An 18064-nucleotide genomic window follows, 5' to 3' on the forward strand; every position below is an offset into this window, starting at 1 on the left:
TTCTTCAGTATGTGTGTCAAGCTCTTCTTCAGTATGTGTGTCAAGCTCTTCTTCAGTATGTGTGTCAAGCTCTTCTTCAGTATGTGTGTCAAGCTCTTCTTCAGTTGAGATAAGATATGGTTCAATTTTATTGCTGAGCCTATCATTTTCCTCGGGAGCTTGATGTCTAAAAGCACCATTGATCAAAGTATCCTTTATATTATCATCACCATTGCCATTTTGAATCCCAGTTTTTTCGATAGGTGCTGCTTTGATAATACTATTTGAGGGAAAAAAATCAGACCCATTCGCGAAAACAGTTCCAGTCACATGTTGTGAGTCGAGTATTTTTTCTGGCTCGATGTCGTGTATTTTCTTCTCTAAAATGGGCCCCTTATCTTCATTATTTGACGCCCAAGAGCAGGCGTATATATCCAAAGCATCCCAAAACTCCTCCTCGCTATCACTATAAGATATCTTATCATTGTGGTCGAGATTCATGGAAATCAAAGATGGCTCTTGGATATGATCCATTTGGGAGACTTCAATGCTACTATTGCAACTATTTACACAACTTGCTGCTTGACCAGAATAAAAGTTAGCCACATTTTTCTGGGTGTTTATAGGTGAATCATTGTAAATGGAAGTGTCACACAGGAGGCTTGAGTCCATATCTAATGAGATGCGTTTATGTAGACGAAAAGGCTCGGTTTCACCATTAAAAGGGAGAAGTGGAAAACCGTTAATCGAAATATCTTTAACGGTGGGTGTGGAAAATAATGGATTTGCGTTGAATGGCCTCCTATCGTCTGAACCATTTTCTATTACTGCTCTTGATGTAGATGTTGAACCCAATAAAGCCTCCCTGTCTCCAAAAACATTGGAAGTGCCACTATAGACAGAGTATTGCTCCCTCCATGAGGGTTTTTGCCGTTGAAGATGCTTTGGTAATGACGAATGTACAGCCCGCATCAAAATAAATCTATTTAAATACCTCCTAATGATAGATGGGTCTTTTTCCAAGAGGGGAAGTTTGAAAAACGAGCTTGAGACAAAAAAAGAGTACGCCTCCACAGGGGAATCGCAAATATCAAGAAGAAAAAATAACAAAAAATCATGGCTTTTTTCTGAGGGAAACAATATGCATGCATAATACTCCACCAGTGGCCTATCGGCGGCTAAGAGATTACAAAAAGGGGCAGACAGCTTTATCAAAAGCTCTCGCTTTTTGGAGACATTCAGAAGCTCATGGATTTGATGCAAAATCATTTGCTTTCTATGGCAATCCATGCAGAAGAAAACCAAGCAATGCAATGAAGTTGAATTTACAATTAAATTTTTAATTAGTAAATCGAATGGACCCTACCGTACTCATAGTGGTTGGTATGGCCGGCTCTGGAAAGACCACATTTACGCAGCGTCTCTATTCCCATGCGTCATACATACAGAAGAGAACACCGTTTGTTATTAATCTAGATCCTGCCGTTTTGGAAGTGCCCTTTCCTTGTGACGTTGACATCAGAGATACGCTCGAATATAAGGATGTAATGGAGAGGTAAATGGTGGCTTTTAAAGTTAGATTTCAATTGGGACCAAATGGAGCCATTCTTACATCGCTGAACTTGTTTAGTGCCCGTTTTGATCTTGTTCTTGAGCAGCTGGCTTCCCTGTCCACTGCTTCTACTCAGGTAGAGAAAAACAATCCGATCAAAGGAGACGTGGCGATTGAGGAACACAAGGCTGTTGATGGAGGCGATGCCATCGAAAAAAATCACTTTGAAGACGATGGTAGCGGCTATGAAAATCCTCGGCATGTTTCGTTGGCCATTGTAGACACGCCTGGACAAATTGAAGTGTTTACTTGGTCTGCCTCTGGAACTATTATTACCGAGTCTATTGCTGCTAACCACCCCACTGTCCTTGTATATGTTGTTGATACTCCCCGTTGCGTCTCAAATCCGGCCACTTTTATGTCCAATATGCTCTACGCCTGCTCAATACTGTACAAAACCCGTCTCCCTCTTTTGGTTGTCCTCAACAAAACAGACGAGCAGTCCGATGCCCCCATCCGGGAATGGATGTTAGACTATGAAGCCTTTCAGGATGCCCTTCGTCATCCCTCAAATGTGGAACGGTCCTCGGACTCATTTATGAATTCGATGCTCCATTCCATGAGCTTGGTTCTTGAGGAATTCTATTCTACGTTAAATGTAAGCTACACATTTCAAAATACCCTCTTGCTTTTGCATTAAAAATTCTAACGCTCAGGTAATTGGATTGTCCTCGTATTCGGGGGATGGTTTTGACGGGTTTATGGATGCCGTGGATAGAGCTAAAGAGGAGTATTTTTCTGGATACCGGAGCATACTTGATGCGAGAAAGGCCGAGCAGCAGGTATGCTTAACGCGTTACAAGTAGCAGGCCAAAGAAGGCTTTCGAATTTCCGCGGACATGGCCAAACTAAGACTCGACATGGAGAACAAATAAACATCGGCTAACTTATCATTCACGTTGCGGACGATTTGGTATTTAGGGTTAGGGCCATTTTAGTAAATATGTCGTTGAATATTTTATAATTTTTGCGGACTCTTGAATTTATTATTAGCTAATCAATCGCATGTCTAAAAAGCGGAAAATCGAGCAGGCTCTAAAACGCCCTTGGTGTTGGTTTTGCGAGCGGGATTTTGATGACGAAAAGGTTCTAATCCTACATCAAAAAGCAAAACACTTCAAATGCCCAACGTGCCACCGTAAGCTGAACACAGCCCAGGGAATGTTTGTGCATATGGCACAGGTGCATAAAGAGACTATCACAAAGTTTGGCTTGAAATCCTTTTTTTAGGGTACCAAATGCAATTCCGGGCCGGGATAGGGGCGACGTTGAGGTTTTTGGAATGGAGGGGATTCCGCTTGATGACTTTCTTGGCCATTACAAGGAATCGCCAGAAATTGTAGAGCAAATAAAAAGACACGTCGAAGAGAGCTCTTCTCTCCTTTTGTCAAGTGGAGGGTCAACATCTGGGGCAAGCGGTTCGCCTCCGTCAAGTGAGTCTATTCATGTGCCCTCAATGCAAAGTATTAATTCCAGTAGTGGTCTGCAACATTCACTTTCTGCATCTTCTTTACCGCCTAATGTATTGCCACCATCTATTCCTTCAGTCTCCGCATTATTACCGCAGTTTCAAATGGCACCCATGATGCCTCAAATGGCTCATCCGATGTTTGGACACATTCCCCATAACATTTTTGCTTCACCTCAACAGCATGGGGGTATATTTATGCCACCCCCTCAACCTCCATTTTACATGAACAATTTGGCTCAAGGAAACGCCCACCCGATCCCACAGATTCCCTCTTTATTTCCATCGCTACCCTTACCGCCACCTCCTCCTCCGCCTCCAATTCAAGGTTCTTTTTCGGTTCCACCTCCACAAACTCCACAACTTTCAATCCCACCATTACATTCTTCTGCGATGGGGATTCCTCCGGGAAAGCATCCTTCTGTCGGCACGCCTTTGCCTCAAATCCGGCCTGTAATTTCTCCTCTTATGAATGCTGTTGGATTAGAGGTAAATCAGAATGTTTCTAACGCTTTTAATGATATTTGTCCAAAGATCTCTACCGATTCAAGTGTCATTGCTTGCGCTATTCCTGAAAAAGGTATCTCTATCGACACTAATAGCTCATCTAACGCTCTTCACTTGACGAAGCAGCCCACTGTCCCTACAAAGCCATCATTCATTCTTTATGATCCAGTGACAATTGAGAGCGTAGAGGAGCGAAGGGCCAAACTCCAAAAGTACAAAGCCCGCTCGTAATATTTTGTATATTTTCCGTATTATAAAATAATAAAATAAACCCCACTGCCAAATTGGAAACTGGCACTGCAACCCAGGCCAGGCCAGGCCAATTATGTATTAAATTCCACTTTAAATTTTCGGGATCAAATTCACGAGTATTAGATGTTTCCAAATCAACATCTTATTATCAGGGCGCATATTGATTCTGATGAAAAAATGATCCCTGTAACTAACCATATTCTGGAACTCTGAATGATTGGGATTATTCATTCATTATCGCACATCTTTTTGCTAAGGTAAATGCGCAAAGAGGTAATTCTAGTAAGTTTACCTTATAGAGAGCAAATAGAGCCAAAAGTGTCGTTCCAGCAGATCCGGCTCGGGATGCACGTCGTCGAGGTCTTAGCCGTTGGGATGGCAGGACCGTGGAGGACGAAAGCTATTATGATAAAAATGGAGTCCCTTCTTCCTTGAAGCCGCCAGACATGCTTTCTGATCGCAAAAGAGCCTCCTTTTCTGTATGGCGCCTTTTCAGCCGCATGTTGACCTGCTTGATCCCTTCATGCTGCCTTTCTAAATGCGGAGGCCTGCGAGACCAAGGGATGCAACAAGCCTGGCGTGAAAAGGTTGCCTTGTGTATGCTGATATTTTTTGGGTGTCTTGCCCTTGGTTTTTTACAATTTGGGTTCACCACTTTTGTGTGTAGACCCCCTGCATTTATATACAAGCATTCCGAGGTAAAGACCAAGACGAGTGGAAAAAATAGATGGTTCATCATTAGAGGTTTCCATTATTTGATTCTTAATTTTAGGAACCATTTACAATGTGCCCTTCAAATATAACCCCTACTCTCATTCCGACGTCCCTTATGATGTGTATTCAACATTTGCGGGGTCTGACGTTTCTCCATTTTTCCCACCACATCCCTCCTCAGCGTGCGCTGCAGCCGGGATAGTCTCTGGGGGCTTGGAGTGTACCGTTAAAGGTAGTGAAGTTACCTTTTGCCACAGCCCTTCAATAATTTCCAAAATGGATAGGGTTGGCACGGTCACATGGAATTGGAACGAGATCGAGGCCTCTGATTATCTCATTGCATACAACGGGCTTGTTTTGGACGTTAGTTCGTACCTCGACCAAATACCTATCTCCTCTCCAACACCGTATGGGAAAAAAATCGATTCGATCTTTCGATCTTCTGTTGGTGGTGACGCAACCAAGGCCATATCCACCCTGTCTCGTGATGAAATACAATGCCTTTTGGATGAGTTTGGTGCAGGCACCGTTGACGTAAAATCGGTTGGCTGTATTTTGACTGACGTGATCCTATATTTATCGCTTGTTGCTATTCTTGCCGTGATTTTTGTCAAATTTATTTTGGCCGTCACTTGGACATGTTGCATGTCCAAAAAGTTCTCTTCCAAGGGTTTGGAGCGGGTCATCAAAAAAGAGTCGAAAAAGCCATTTCATATGGACGACAATTCAAATCTCGATCGACCCCTATCATACGATATGGTCGGTGGTCGCAAGGTTAGTTCGAGATACATTTCCACCAGCAACAATAACTCTGATTTGATGATTTCCGACGGAACCTCTTATATGGGCAACACTCATCACAATAAAGCAATGTCTTCTCAAGTTTTTAATGACAACGACCCGACTTTAGCTACTGCGGGAGAATTATTTTCCAACCCTGAGTTTTCCTTTTCAACCTCACTCAATAGCCAGTCAAGCTTGCGAAATGGCCGAAAACTTCCATCCGAGATTGTCACCGATATTGGATCGCTACAATCAACCATTGAGGGCTATGACCAAAACTGTGGCTCGACCATTACCGGCGCCGAAGATTCGAATAACACTTGTACCATCAGCATTCCCTTTGAAACAAATCCACATCCTATTGGCGGTTCCTTTGATGATAATCCGATGTATTCAATTCTAGTGGTCACATGTTACTCTGAAGAGGAAACTGGTCTTCGCACGACCATCGAATCTTTGCTCGAATCTGACATCCATGACTCTCATAAGCTTCTTTTTGTCGTTGCAGATGGTCTAATTACGGGGTCCGGTAATGATCGGTCCACTCCCCAAATTCTTGTTGAAATGATGGACGTTGACCAAAAATCAGGAGGAATCGGCCCCTCCGGGATTCCTTGGAGCTTTTTTGCTTCAAACTTAAAAAATGCAGAAGAATGTCTGCCGCTGGAGGAGCCTCTAGATGAGCAGTTTGCAGCTGCTCGCAAGGTTAGAAATCTCACTTTTACGCATACATATAGCCGTTGAGTACGAAAAAAGGTGAACAGCCAATGATACCTGGCACCACAGATTGGATGCCCGAGGCTTTTTCCTATGTGGCAATTGCTGATGGAGAAAAAAGGCACAATATGGCGCGGATTTATGGAGGGCATTTTTGCTCAAATGGGCACCGTGTTCCGGCCGTTGTTGTTGTCAAATGTGGCACCCCCAACGAGGCTACTCAACCTAAGCCTGGAAATAGAGGAAAGCGAGATTCTCAAATTCTGCTTATGAACTTCCTAAGCAAAGTTCTTTTTGGCGACAGAATGACGCCTCTTGAGTATGATCTGTATAGAAAAATCCGATACCTGACGCACATCACTGCTGACAAGTATGAAGCTGCTCTTTGTGTGGATGCCGATACCAAGGTACCATATTGACGCTCATGTGATTACCATAGGTTGAGCCTGATGCACTTAGGAACATGCTTTCCGTACTTAGACTCGATCCCACCGTCATGGGTTTATGCGGCGAAACCAGAATTGCCAACAAAGGAGCTTCCTGGGTCACTGCAATCCAAGTTTTTGAATATTTTATCTCGCATCATTTGAACAAATCCTTCGAAAGTGTATTTGGTGTCGTTACCTGCTTGCCTGGCTGTTTTTGCATGTATAGAATCAAAGCCCCTAAGGGGCTTCCCGGGTGCTATGTCCCCATTCTCGCATCTCCCGACATTATTGATTCTTATGCAGAAAATGTAACCGATACGCTCCATAAGGTAGGCCGCCAACTTTTAATGTTCTCACAGAAAAACTTGCTTCTTCTGGGTGAAGATCGATACTTGACTACACTTATGTTAAAGACATTTCCCAAACGCAAGATGCTTTTTATTCCAAAAGCCAAATGTCGTACTCAAGTTCCAGATACTTTTAGTGTATTGCTCTCCCAAAGGAGGCGATGGATCAACTCTACTGTGCATAATTTATTTGAATTGGTTCTGGTAAACGATCTTTGTGGGACTTTTTGCTGTTCCATGCAATTTATCATCTTCATGGAGCTTTTGGGAACCCTTGTCCTGCCAGCGGCCATAGTGTTTACGGGCGTTCTGATCACGACAAGTATCATCGGAGATCTTCAGTACATTCCTCTTGGGCTTTTGATAGCCATTCTCGGCTTGCCTGCCTTCTTGATTTTTTTTACTCGTTCATCTCTTATTTATGCCTGGTACATGCTTTGCTACCTGATTGCCCTGCCTATTTGGAACTTTGTATTACCGGTGTATGCATACTGGCATTTCGATGATTTTTCGTGGGGTGAAACTCGTAAAATAGAATCCGCTACAAAGGATAAAGCTCATGGAGACAAGGAGGGTGTCTTCGATTCATCCCAAATATTCATGAGGCGCCTCGAGGAATATGAGGCCGAAATTGCGACTTCTGTTGTAAACTTTTGCAGCTCATCTGGAAAGGGGCTTGCCTCCCTTGAAATTCTGCACCAAGAATATCTTGTTGATAGGCTTGAGGATGGTTTTGAAGGGGAAGACTTTTCTTCCAAAGTATCATCCCTCTCTGTTGGTTAAATAAATCGTTTGACTCGGCCATTTAATTTGGCGTTTGTCGTCCAGAACTGAGCTAGCCATCCACCAAAGGGTGTGTTGGTTTAAAAAATAATTTACCGCAAAAAGTGGGTGCAACTTTTGTTGGTGATTGTTTCAGACACCAACTTTAAAAATTGAAAATTAACGTTGGATTTTCAAATGGACACCACTGACGAAAAACCAAACAACGGTGAGGAGGGATCCTTTTTAACATCCCTCATCAAGCGCCTCGAGTCAGCTACAAGCAAAATCGAGTCAATTATTTTATCTAATCCCAGCTATTCGCCTCGACCTGCAGCCTCTTCTCATGACCATGAAAGCAATTCCTATTTGACCCAATTTATGGGGGATTACCTCAAAAAATGCAATGAGATCCATCCGATTGTTGAGTCGCAAGCTCTTCTGCTAAAAGAAGGCATCCTTGAAACCCTTCAATCAAAGCCCCCAAATGAGCAGAAGGTTTCAGAGTATATATCGAAGATACAGTCGTCCAAAGATCGACGTGAGTTCGATCCCATATTGAAAGTTGTCGCAGAACTGTCTCCTGTCCTTGGGTGGCCATGGGTACTTTATTTTGATGCTGATCATGACTTTAGGCTTCATTTCCCGACATGTTCACTACGCTCTTCAAAGGCGCAAAGGAGGCCAGCGAATTTTACCGAAACAAGCTTTATACTTGCGTGAAAAACGAACAAATTCCAGGGTTCTTTTGTTTACTAATACTCGTTAGGGTTAAGTACGAGTCGATTGAATCGTGGGCCACTTCTTTGTTTGAATTAATTGATGCTGTGAAAAAAGTTGCATTTGACAGAATGAATGGAACAGCAGCGGTAGGATCATGTCCTCCTTGCGAACGCTCCACTTCTACCGGTAAAGCCTTGCAACAGACAGCGCAGCTTTCTTCACAAAAGCCGAGTAAAGAGAATCCCAAGCAAAAAGGGTGTGATGGACCTTCACCGCTAATCGAGTTGCGTGGAGACTCGAAATGGATTATCGAGGGGCAGATTGGATCGAATATTTCCCTTCCACAGAAGGTTGAATCGAAGCACTCGATTTATGTTTTCAAATGCAAGGACGCTGTGCTTTCGCTTGAATCTTCCAAATTTACGACGGCCTCTATTGACCAGTGCGAAGGTTTTGGATTCGTCGTTGGCAGGGTGATTTCTGGAATTGAAATAGTCCGCTCAAAGGGGCTTCAAATTCAGGTGCTTGGATTTTGCCCCACCATCAGCATTGATTCTTCGGAGAGTATTCAAATTTACCTGTCAAAGGAATGCATCGGAGAAAACACACAGGTCATCACCTCCAATTCATCGTCCGTCAATATTCTCTTCCAGTCTCCGGCAGAAAACGAGGAAGATGCCGAGTGGATTGAAAAGCCAGTTCCCGAGCAATTTGTCTCTGTCGTCAACAAGGATGGCCTTTATATTGCAACAACCCCCCAAGGCCACATTTGACCCATAAATTGCCCAACCAGAAGATGGAGTTCAGAATAAAACATATTTTTATTGATGTGATGCTGGCAGCTCCTTGAGATGCAGACTAACGTTGGAGATTTGGATTATTGTAGGACCCAATTCTGGTGAGATGGCTAGCGGCATTGTGATACTCCTCCTCAGTGCCCTCCGAAAGGATCCTTTCAATCACAAGATGGATGTCCAAGCTGGCTTCTTCGCCAAATGCATTTGAGAGCATCTGCTTGGAGGGACGAATCCACTCGCCAGTATGTCCCTGTGATTCGCAGCAAAAGACCTCCATATTCTGGACAACTTGAATGACGGGGATGGAGCGATCGTTTAGCCACTTTGCGCGTTCGCCCTTATGGCAGACCAAAAAAAATTGTCGCTTGTGATGCAGCTCTGATGGATCTCTCCACAAACAAAGCGTAGACATTTTCAAAAATCGGCTAGCCGTGGTTTATATGGAATTCATTTACAGATCGGTGCTATCACGATTCCCAATGGTCCATCACTTGTCAAATCAAATTCACGGCAAACAACGTAATCATGAAATTTAATTTTACAACACAATGTCAAAATGGCAATTTAAAGTTCAAGTTCAATTTAAAATGGGATGCCTCTTAAAAGCAGGGAGTACACAATAACTCGGCTGTAAAGATCGAACGACTCTGTAAATAGCACCTTCAACTCTGATATCGGGGTCTGGCCAGCGGGAATTTGAAAGGTCTGGTTTTCAGTACAATTAGCAACATTGGGAAAGTTTATGACAAAGGCCTCGGTCCCATCAAAACAGCCAGTGAGTGACATACTTTTGGGCGCAAATCCACCCTGGAACAGGAATTCTATTTCTGATAATTGGATACGCGTGGAGAAACGAACTAAAACCCATTGTAAAGCCCCCTAAAGATAGAGTACGATAGGCACCAATACCCCATCTGAGGCCCAGCAGCTTTCTGGGTGGTCATAGTCGAACATGTGGTTCTTGCCAAAAAGCGAAGGGCTTTTATCTTTGACAGATGAGACCCTGGAGAAAATTAAGCATCAACATTTTCATTTTACCGAACGTTTGAAATAAAAGGTTTCAAGTCGATCATTGCGAGATGCAGATCGGGATTCGGCACGCGGATGGAGCTGTTTTAGTTGCGCTTGTAAAAGTGTTAATTTTATTCGCTAAACTTTTTAAATGGCCTTTGGGACTACGCCTCCCTCACATGAAGATAGCCCGCTGCAGGAGCTCGTCCGCATGGTCACTCGCATGTTCTACGAGCCCAAGCATGTGGTTCTCGTTGATTTGTTGACTCAGTCACAAATGTATGCTTTGGCTACTTTTTAATTTTGTCTACAGGATTAGGGACGATATTCTCAGCATTAGATCTCGTATACCCATTAAAGAGGTGAACCGGATTATTGCAAAGCTCAAGCAGGACCGTCTTGTATGTGTGTATGTTTTGATGTTGCTTATCTTTTAGCGAGTCAAGAACGGAACAAGAGAGCATGGCTAAAAGCGGCGGAGTTGGCGAGAGGAATATTTCTCGCTACTATTACTATATTGATTACGCGCTTTTTGTAAACGTCGTCAAGTTAAAGCTTCACAAGATACGTCAGAAATTGGAAAATTCGCTCCAGATTCAAGAAGCGAACTATTTTTGCTCGTCTTGTGACGGCAAATGGAGCCTTTTGGAAACACAGATGCTTTTCAACCCAGAATCGGCGCTATTTGTATGTCCTCATTGCAGCGTCGAATTGGAGGCCATCCTCAATTCTTTAAATACCACATTGTCAAACGATAGTTCGCTCTCATCTCAGTATCATAAATTTATGGAGATGCAAGCCCCCATTGTAGCTCTTCTTAAAAGGGCAGATAAGCTTGTAATCAGTTCTGTTGATGTGCAGGCCCTAATCAAGCGAGCTATAGTCAATTCAAACGAAGAGGCTTCCATAAATACGACAGATCTTGTCCATGCCCCTGATAGACCCTCCTCACCCCTTATCCCCGTGGAAAAGGGGAATCAGAAAGAAGAGCTATCCAATAGTATTGAGGTCGACATTGTCAAATCTTCTTTTTCGTCTTTGTCAAGTTATTTGAAACCATATTCAAAGGTGCAGGTACCGGTTCCTGTGCCGGGATTTACTCCAGTTTCTGGGGAAAAGCAAGCAGACCGATCTTTAGAAGAGTCTTCACCATTTGTGGAGGAAAATTTTTTTATGGAGGTCCAGGGGCGGGAAATTGCTATCAATGAAATTTCAGAAGAAGATCTTTCTTTGATGACTCCTGAAGAGTATGAGTTTTATTACAATGCCCTTCAAAAAAAGGCTTAGGTGTCCTGTACATATGGTCCAATAAATACCGCTTTTAATGATTGCAACAAAATTTGGTGTATGTGCGCCCTAGCTGGTACATTAAATGTGTGCCTTCAAATGCGCAAAGTTAGCTCATTATGACCGGTATTTGGTTTCTCAATTGCTAGCACATGCAAGTTTGATGGTGGCGCATCTTTAAAGTGTACACATTCTTTCTGCAGTTGGCGGCTCCGAATAAATTGCACATTTGGTGCAGATGCAAGCATCATTTAGGGTTTCATATATTCCAGAAAATTGCCACAATTTAATGCCTCTAAAAGTAGCGCAAAGGACTTCCTCCTTCAGATGCATTGCGCCATGCTCCTTGTCTTGTTCTTTTTTTTCTTCCTTCAAAAGATCTGGTTTGGAAGTTTTACCATCGCCACGAAAGACTCCGCTCTCTGCCTTACCTGGCTCCAAGTGGAGTCCGCTTACTTTATCTTCAATTGAATCTCCTTTGGTTGAGTTAAGCGAAGATCAAACGGAGGTTATTTTTGAAACCCTTAGATTAATATTTAGCTTGTCGAAGCAATTAGGGCATTTGTAGATAGGGAAATAATTCCTATTGCTGCTGATATTGATCGCACCAATACATTTCCGAAGGCATTGAGAATTTTTAACGGCCCATTAGCATCTCTGGCTGAAGTTTGGGCAGCTCGGGATCCTTGGGGTCACAGCCTCACAGGAATATGGGGGTTTAGGGCTTGGATACCTTGAACATGTTTTGGTCATGGAAGAGGTTTCTCGAGGAAGTGGATCAATTGGTCTCTCCTATGCAGCCCATTCAAATCTTTGTGTCAATCAAATTGTCCTTAATGGGAGCGCGTCTCAGAAGAGCCGTTATTTATCAAAGGTATTTTAGCTGGCGATGGTTCAGCTTTTAGTTGATCTCGGGCGAGTCTGTGGGGGCTCTTGCCATGAGCGAACCCAATTCTGGATCAGATGTTCTTTCGATGAAGCTATCGGCCACGGCCACCGAAGGAGGATATTTGTTGAATGGAACTAAAATGTGGATTACGAATGGCCCGATTGCAGACATTCTTATCGTTTATGCTCGCATGAACGACTCAAAGAGAATCACAGCATTTGTTGTAGACAAATGTGCCCCTGGGTTTTCCACTGGACCAGCTCTAGACAAGCTGGGGATGCGGGGATCGCCAACTTCGGAAATAATATTTTCAAATTGCTTTGTCCCCGGTAAGATTTCATATTTTCATCATCAAAACCATTGCAGAGTCCAATGTACTTGGTGGTATCGGAAACGGTGCTTATGTGCTTATGAGCGGACTTGATTACGAGCGGTGTGTCCTTGCTGCTGGACCCCTTGGGTAACTCTGGCCCTATTTTGCTAATGCCCCTGCTAGCTTGATGCAAAACGCCCTCGAAAATGCTATTCCCTACACTTCAATTAGAGAACAATTCGGATCTCGAATTTGCGACTTTGAGGTTAGTATGATTGCATTTCTCTTTCTCCTTAGCTAGTACAAGGTTCGTTGGTGGTTGTTGCAATTAAGGAAAAATTGCCGATGCATATGCAAAATTATCGGCCTCAAGAGCATATCTTTATGGCGTAGCCAAGGCTTGTGATAGGGGTGTCCGTAGCAATAGGGACTGCGCGGGTGTGATCCTTTATGCTGCAGAGAGAGCCACTGAGGTCGCTTTGGATGCTATTCAGCTTCTCGGCGGAAACGGATACACCAACGACTATCCCGTTGGAAGGATATTAAGAGATGCTAAGCTGTATGAGATTGGTGCAGGCACTAGCGAAATCAGACGAATGTTGATTGGCAGAGAGTTTGGGAAGATGTTTCCAGAGGCAGAAAAATGAGAACCCTAGAAAGTAGCAAGTATTCCGTAATAAAGGGGCCGAGGACATTCGCACTTTGCACCAAAGGGGTCTAGGATACTAACCCTTGCAATACAAATCCCTGACAGGGTCTTTGTAGCTTTGGCTAGTTGAAAAATAAAATCCCATAAGCAAAAATAAACTAAAATCAAATCCTATAAATTAAAATTAACTGCAATGTGCTTGAAGTACTTCTGTAGAAGACGGCTCCGTGGCAAATTGTGGGTGGACAATGTGGTGTGCCTCAAGGCAACGCTTCGTGGTTCTTAAAGAGGGCGGTATCGCACGAGGGTGGCAACACAGCAGTGAAAACGCACCTCCCGCAATGGTGTCAGGATAAGCTGTTGGAGGAGGTAAACTTCGTCTCGTTTTGCTAGTTTGCTTTTTATCATCATGGTGATCATTAATACACATGTAGGGTTAATTCATTTTAAGTTTACGTAAATGGCAAATCGTTCTGATCCGCATCCAACTGCCCTAACCCAACACCGGCCCAATAATCATATCGAGAATTATCACAATAGCGATGGCAACAATAAGGGCGAGGACACTAATTTCAAATTTTGGAATTTTTTTGATCCCATTTCGGATTACAGTCTTGCATTTTCCAACAGCGTTCGCATCTTGTTCTCTAACTCGGTCGCCATGTTTAGTACATATTTGTCATGTTAATACATTTTAGAAAATCCAGATATATTCATTAGAATTTTAGATCCAATTGTCGAAAGCAATCGATGGCTTTTCTGGTTTCTATTTCCAGAGGCTGAGGATAATTTTGCCTCGCTTTATGATATGGAATCCAGTCCTGTCACAATGAAGCAAAATTCTTCCAACTTTGCCTTATCGGAGCCCTCTTCCTCTACGTGTAACCTATTAACCGGTTGTCCAGACTTTGACAAACTGCCATTTCCAGCATCAGAGGGCATCGACGGATTCCACAATCCGACACTTGGTAACTTGACCCAAGGTGGGGAGGAGGGTGCTTGGTGGATGCCTTTGTTTTCTGTTCTTTTCATCTCCCTTTTTCCTTGTTTGTTGATATTTTTTTTTGTTTCGGTGAAGCGGCTTTTCAATCAAAAATCGTCTTCTGCCGGCACATTGGAGACATTTCCAAGACTTTTGACACTGTCCATGCTAGCTTTTGCTGCAGGGGGGCTCCTAGGTGATTGCGTCCTCCATCTTTTCCCTGTAATTTTTTCTGTACATACGCCACATCACGACCATGGTTGCCATGTGCATGGATCGCTTAACATGACTTCGATTTCTTTTATTTTCGGAATTTTTTTTTTCTGGACCTTTGAATTGGCGGCTACATCAGCACCAAATCCACACAAACATAAACTATCCACTTCAAAGGATGAACCAGAAAAGCAAAAGAAGCGGTCCAGCCGATCCAAAAGTACTGTTAGACGAAGAACCATTGCTGAAGAGCCAACCCCAGAGACCGATTCCTCATCAACTACAGTGGCGGCATCTACATCTGAATCCGCAGAAGAAAATTACTCGAATCAGCCTGCTGCTACGGTGCATTCGAACCATGGCTTTGCTGTGGTTCATGTCTGTGCAGATCTTATTCATAATTTTACGGATGGTCTTGCCTTGGCTGCTGCATGGTCAACAGAGGCTGGCGGGGGCCGGGCATTAGGTCTTTCGACTACACTTGCCATTCTACTTCATGAAATACCTCATGAATTGGGCGATATTGCTGCGTTGATCCATTTGGCGGGGTGGTCTTTTCCCTCTGCTTTGAGAATGCAGCTGATAACCTCGGCTATTGGCTCTTTCGGAGGCTTGCTTTTTGGACTGCTGCTTTCCAAATTGAGTTCCACTTTTAATTTGACTTCAACCATCCTCCCGGCGATTCTGCCATTTTCGGCCGGTGGGTTCATATACCTGTCACTTGCAATCATATTTCCTCAATTAAAAGCAGAGTGTGCATTGTTTACCAGAAAACGAGATGTATTATTGATTGCCTTTTTCGCACTCTCCGGGGTTTTTCTACTGGCTCTCGTGTAAAAGGTATGGAAATTAAATTTGAATTTTTGAACTGCCACAGTGTTAAATAAACAAATCATGTCTATAACACAGGGGTTGATGGATGGGGAGGAGCGGTTCCAAGCCTATTGAGGATTCAGTGTATCGAGTGTATGTATGGTGTAATATTATTATAGGGTCCAAATCAGCGCACAAAGCAGATATGCTCGTAGGAAAGATGCACGAACAGAGTTCCGGTGGGCACATCTGCCAAGTGAATGGGAATGGTTCCCGTTTTGTTACCTTCGTAATATTTTAAGAAGGACAAATCTATCTCGGCTCTTCCAAGATACTCATTTTTAGAATACTTTCTGTAGTTGTACAACTGAATGGAGAGCATTTGATCGAGTGTGTCATAAATCTGGAGCTCAAAATCCTAGCAAGTGAGAACGGTAAATGGCATGGGTACCTCGTTCCAAACTGGACTAACTGTATTGGGAATGACCCTACTCTTCAGCACGCATTCATTCCACCTAACCACACAATATGGATGGCTTGTGATGCCTCGATCCACGGGGAGAAGCTCTGAAGCTCGTTCTATTTTGAGCCGGAGATTTCCAATGTGGACGAGCGATTGGGAGGATTGCGCCAGGGTATTGCTTGATTCTTGCAGTTCTTTGTTTTTAAAATTAAATATGGCCTCCGAGATCAAGTTTACCCACTGCCGGTGCTCAGATTCAGCGGCGGTTTTCAAGGTCACAATGGTGCCCTTTTGCTTTACAGAGGAGTCTTCCCCCGGTAGAAACAATGGAAAATTCGATTTGCTTCGTAAAGTAAACTTGCAATTCTATACGGGAACTATAAATGCCGATTGGAGAGAAAATTCTTACCGGGCTTTGAGAAAGAAGCTATAGAATTTCGAACGCGATCCACAAGTTTGGGCTCTCCAGCGGATGCATCGACCGTAATATCCAGCAAAGAGATCGGCTACATCAGTGAGATTGTGTTTTCAAAGCACGGTTACCTTATAGGCTAAAGAAAACTTGCTTTCTGGTGTCACGCGTTTAATGGATTCAGGCTCGAAATGCAGCAGAAGAATCAGGTCACTACACAAAACGCAGTAAATAGGTTCTTTACGAGAGGACGAACAATCCTCCAAAATTCCGTCCTTTATCCAGATCCTGGGTTCGCGATGTTTCGTTTCTGAGGGAAGATCGATAATCTCTTTATGAAACAGGGTCATACCATCAAAGGAGGGCATGGAATATGTATTAGGGCGCGTTGGAGATATCGAAAATGAGCGGGAAGATGACATTGAACTTTTTTTTCTCGATTTTTGCGGCAACAAAGTGGGCGATTTTAGCCGTCCATTTGTCAGCAAAATTTTGTTTCCACCCAATTGACTTTGTAGCTGCGAAAGTTTGAAGGAGTTTTCCTTTTTTTGAGCCGCCTCGTTTGCTCTGGACAGTATTAGCTCTATTTCAGTCAGCGCGGTGACAAGGACGGAGGTTCCTGACGTTAAAGGAAAATTTGAGTCAAAGGGATTTTCATCAAGTTTGATTTCGGAGAATGGGTTTGCCTTTTTCTCAACCTCTGGGCCCATCTCTGAAAATGGGTTGCATTCAGTGATAATAATTTGAGTTTCCAGCGAATTCAAGATCGAGGAAATATCTGCTTTTTTGAAGGAATCTCTTTTGGAGTTTTCGACCTTGGAATAATGAAGGATCTGTTTGATCAAAAGAGGATATCTCGTCAATCGCTGCATTGGTTCCAAAAAGAATGCGGAAAGGTCTAAGCCCCTGCATTCCGGATTTGAGGATGTAACTTTCTAATAATAACGATCACCAAAACATGGGGTACCCTTAAAAACAGGTCGAGGTCAAAATTGTAGGATCTGATTTCCTGCAGCCTGCGAAGGGCTAACATTTGGGATTCACAAAAAGAAACATAAATGTCCAATTGCTGGACCTAGAGCGGTCATAAAACCTACACTTACATGCTTTAAAAAAATGTTGCCCAATTCGCCAAGCGAGATCCCATGTGAGAATTGGATTTTGGAAAAGTCCAGCTCCTCATCCGCGTTATAGAAGATGTTTAGTGCTTGCAAGAAATGTCCCAAAATGGACTCATGTAAACAAATCAGCTGTGGAGTTTTCGAAAATATCAAATGCCAGTCGTGGTGGGAAAGAGAAGGGGGGTTACCCTGATCTTCAGAGATTATATGGAAGGGAGACATTGAAGACGGGCACAGCGGCTTTCCAAACAGATTTGAGACAAGTTTCAGGGACTTCACATACTTGTATTCAGTAACTATGAGCTCTTTTATTGCTTCAAAAACCTTGGAATCGACCGGAGGGTCCCCCATAAATTTGCAACAAAACAAAGTTTTTAAAATCAAATTTGTTTATTTGGAATTTTTAAAGCAATTTTTTTTCTCAAAAACGGTCCTGTCCTCAGGGTTGATAGGAGTAGCATTTTGCCTCCCCTTTTGAGGAAGATTTCACAAACCCCTTTTCGTATAGCCGTCCGAGAGCATCATTGATAACCGCTATTTCGGAGATGTATGAAAGCATGCATGGATGCTCTTTGCCGATTTTCTCTTTTAGCTCGCCGGGAGACTTTTCTGCAACCTCGTCAAATCGATGCAGCTTCAATATTTTCATTATGAGGCACTACAAGTAAAGGCTGGAGAGATAATTACCTCTATGACCAGCTTCTTATCTTCTGGGATATCAACTTTCAATCCGCTTTGTACAAGCTCATGACCTGGAGCAAAGACACCTTCTATTTGCTTCAAAGAATATGGCTCGAAAAATGAGAATATTGAAGCTGCATC

At 43.2% G+C, this 18064-nt stretch overlaps 10 protein-coding genes across 10 annotated transcripts; 7 read left to right on the forward strand and 3 right to left on the reverse strand.

Moving 5' to 3' along the window:
- DI09_96p10 (uncharacterized protein) lies at positions 1-1269 on the reverse strand (the record flags this gene model as incomplete). Its single annotated transcript, XM_013380969.1, has 1 exon — positions 1-1269. A coding segment is annotated over one exon (1269 nt), but the record flags the coding sequence as incomplete, so codon positions are not given.
- A 65-nt stretch (positions 1270-1334) lies between these two features.
- On the forward strand, positions 1335-2821 carry DI09_96p20 (uncharacterized protein; the record flags this gene model as incomplete). The annotated part of the gene is made up of 4 exons (XM_013380970.1): positions 1335-1534; positions 1610-2189; positions 2248-2373; positions 2585-2821. 4 exons carry the CDS (start codon positions 1335-1337, stop codon positions 2819-2821), a joined length of 1143 nt encoding a protein of 380 aa, XP_013236424.1.
- Positions 2822-2873: 52 nt separating this feature from the next.
- Positions 2874-3797, forward strand: DI09_96p30 (uncharacterized protein; the record flags this gene model as incomplete). Its single annotated transcript, XM_013380971.1, has 2 exons — positions 2874-3548; positions 3594-3797. 2 exons carry the CDS (start codon positions 2874-2876, stop codon positions 3795-3797), a joined length of 879 nt encoding a protein of 292 aa, XP_013236425.1.
- A 234-nt stretch (positions 3798-4031) lies between these two features.
- Positions 4032-7590, forward strand: DI09_96p40 (uncharacterized protein; the record flags this gene model as incomplete). The annotated part of the gene is made up of 6 exons (XM_013380972.1): positions 4032-4075; positions 4120-4562; positions 4591-5227; positions 5648-5844; positions 6102-6439; positions 6472-7590. The coding sequence occupies 6 exons, from the start codon at positions 4032-4034 to the stop codon at positions 7588-7590; spliced, it is 2778 nt and encodes a 925-aa protein (XP_013236426.1).
- A 177-nt stretch (positions 7591-7767) lies between these two features.
- On the forward strand, positions 7768-9065 carry DI09_96p50 (adenylyl cyclase-associated protein; the record flags this gene model as incomplete). The annotated part of the gene is made up of 2 exons (XM_013380973.1): positions 7768-8172; positions 8205-9065. The coding sequence occupies 2 exons, from the start codon at positions 7768-7770 to the stop codon at positions 9063-9065; spliced, it is 1266 nt and encodes a 421-aa protein (XP_013236427.1).
- Positions 9066-9150: 85 nt separating this feature from the next.
- On the reverse strand, positions 9151-9501 carry DI09_96p60 (uncharacterized protein; the record flags this gene model as incomplete). The annotated part of the gene is made up of 1 exon (XM_013380974.1): positions 9151-9501. The coding sequence occupies one exon, from the start codon at positions 9499-9501 to the stop codon at positions 9151-9153; it is 351 nt and encodes a 116-aa protein (XP_013236428.1).
- Positions 9502-10251: 750 nt separating this feature from the next.
- On the forward strand, positions 10252-11387 carry DI09_96p70 (uncharacterized protein; the record flags this gene model as incomplete). The annotated part of the gene is made up of 2 exons (XM_013380975.1): positions 10252-10379; positions 10538-11387. 2 exons carry the CDS (start codon positions 10252-10254, stop codon positions 11385-11387), a joined length of 978 nt encoding a protein of 325 aa, XP_013236429.1.
- A 289-nt stretch (positions 11388-11676) lies between these two features.
- DI09_96p80 (mitochondrial isovaleryl-CoA dehydrogenase) lies at positions 11677-13236 on the forward strand (the record flags this gene model as incomplete). The annotated part of the gene is made up of 6 exons (XM_013380976.1): positions 11677-11895; positions 12040-12261; positions 12368-12605; positions 12643-12736; positions 12773-12858; positions 12923-13236. The coding sequence occupies 6 exons, from the start codon at positions 11677-11679 to the stop codon at positions 13234-13236; spliced, it is 1173 nt and encodes a 390-aa protein (XP_013236430.1).
- Positions 13237-13698: 462 nt separating this feature from the next.
- Positions 13699-15270, forward strand: DI09_96p90 (uncharacterized protein; the record flags this gene model as incomplete). Its single annotated transcript, XM_013380977.1, has 2 exons — positions 13699-13921; positions 13967-15270. The coding sequence occupies 2 exons, from the start codon at positions 13699-13701 to the stop codon at positions 15268-15270; spliced, it is 1527 nt and encodes a 508-aa protein (XP_013236431.1).
- Positions 15271-15664: 394 nt separating this feature from the next.
- DI09_96p100 (uncharacterized protein) lies at positions 15665-17593 on the reverse strand (the record flags this gene model as incomplete). Its single annotated transcript, XM_013380978.1, has 4 exons — positions 15665-16017; positions 16119-16215; positions 16253-17056; positions 17225-17593. The coding sequence occupies 4 exons, from the start codon at positions 17591-17593 to the stop codon at positions 15665-15667; spliced, it is 1623 nt and encodes a 540-aa protein (XP_013236432.1).
- Between the last annotated feature and the right edge of the window lie 471 nt (positions 17594-18064).

The sequence above is a fragment of the Mitosporidium daphniae genome (genome assembly GCF_000760515.2).
Source record: "Mitosporidium daphniae strain UGP3 chromosome Unknown contig-96, whole genome shotgun sequence".
NCBI lineage: Eukaryota > Fungi > Microsporidia > Mitosporidium > Mitosporidium daphniae.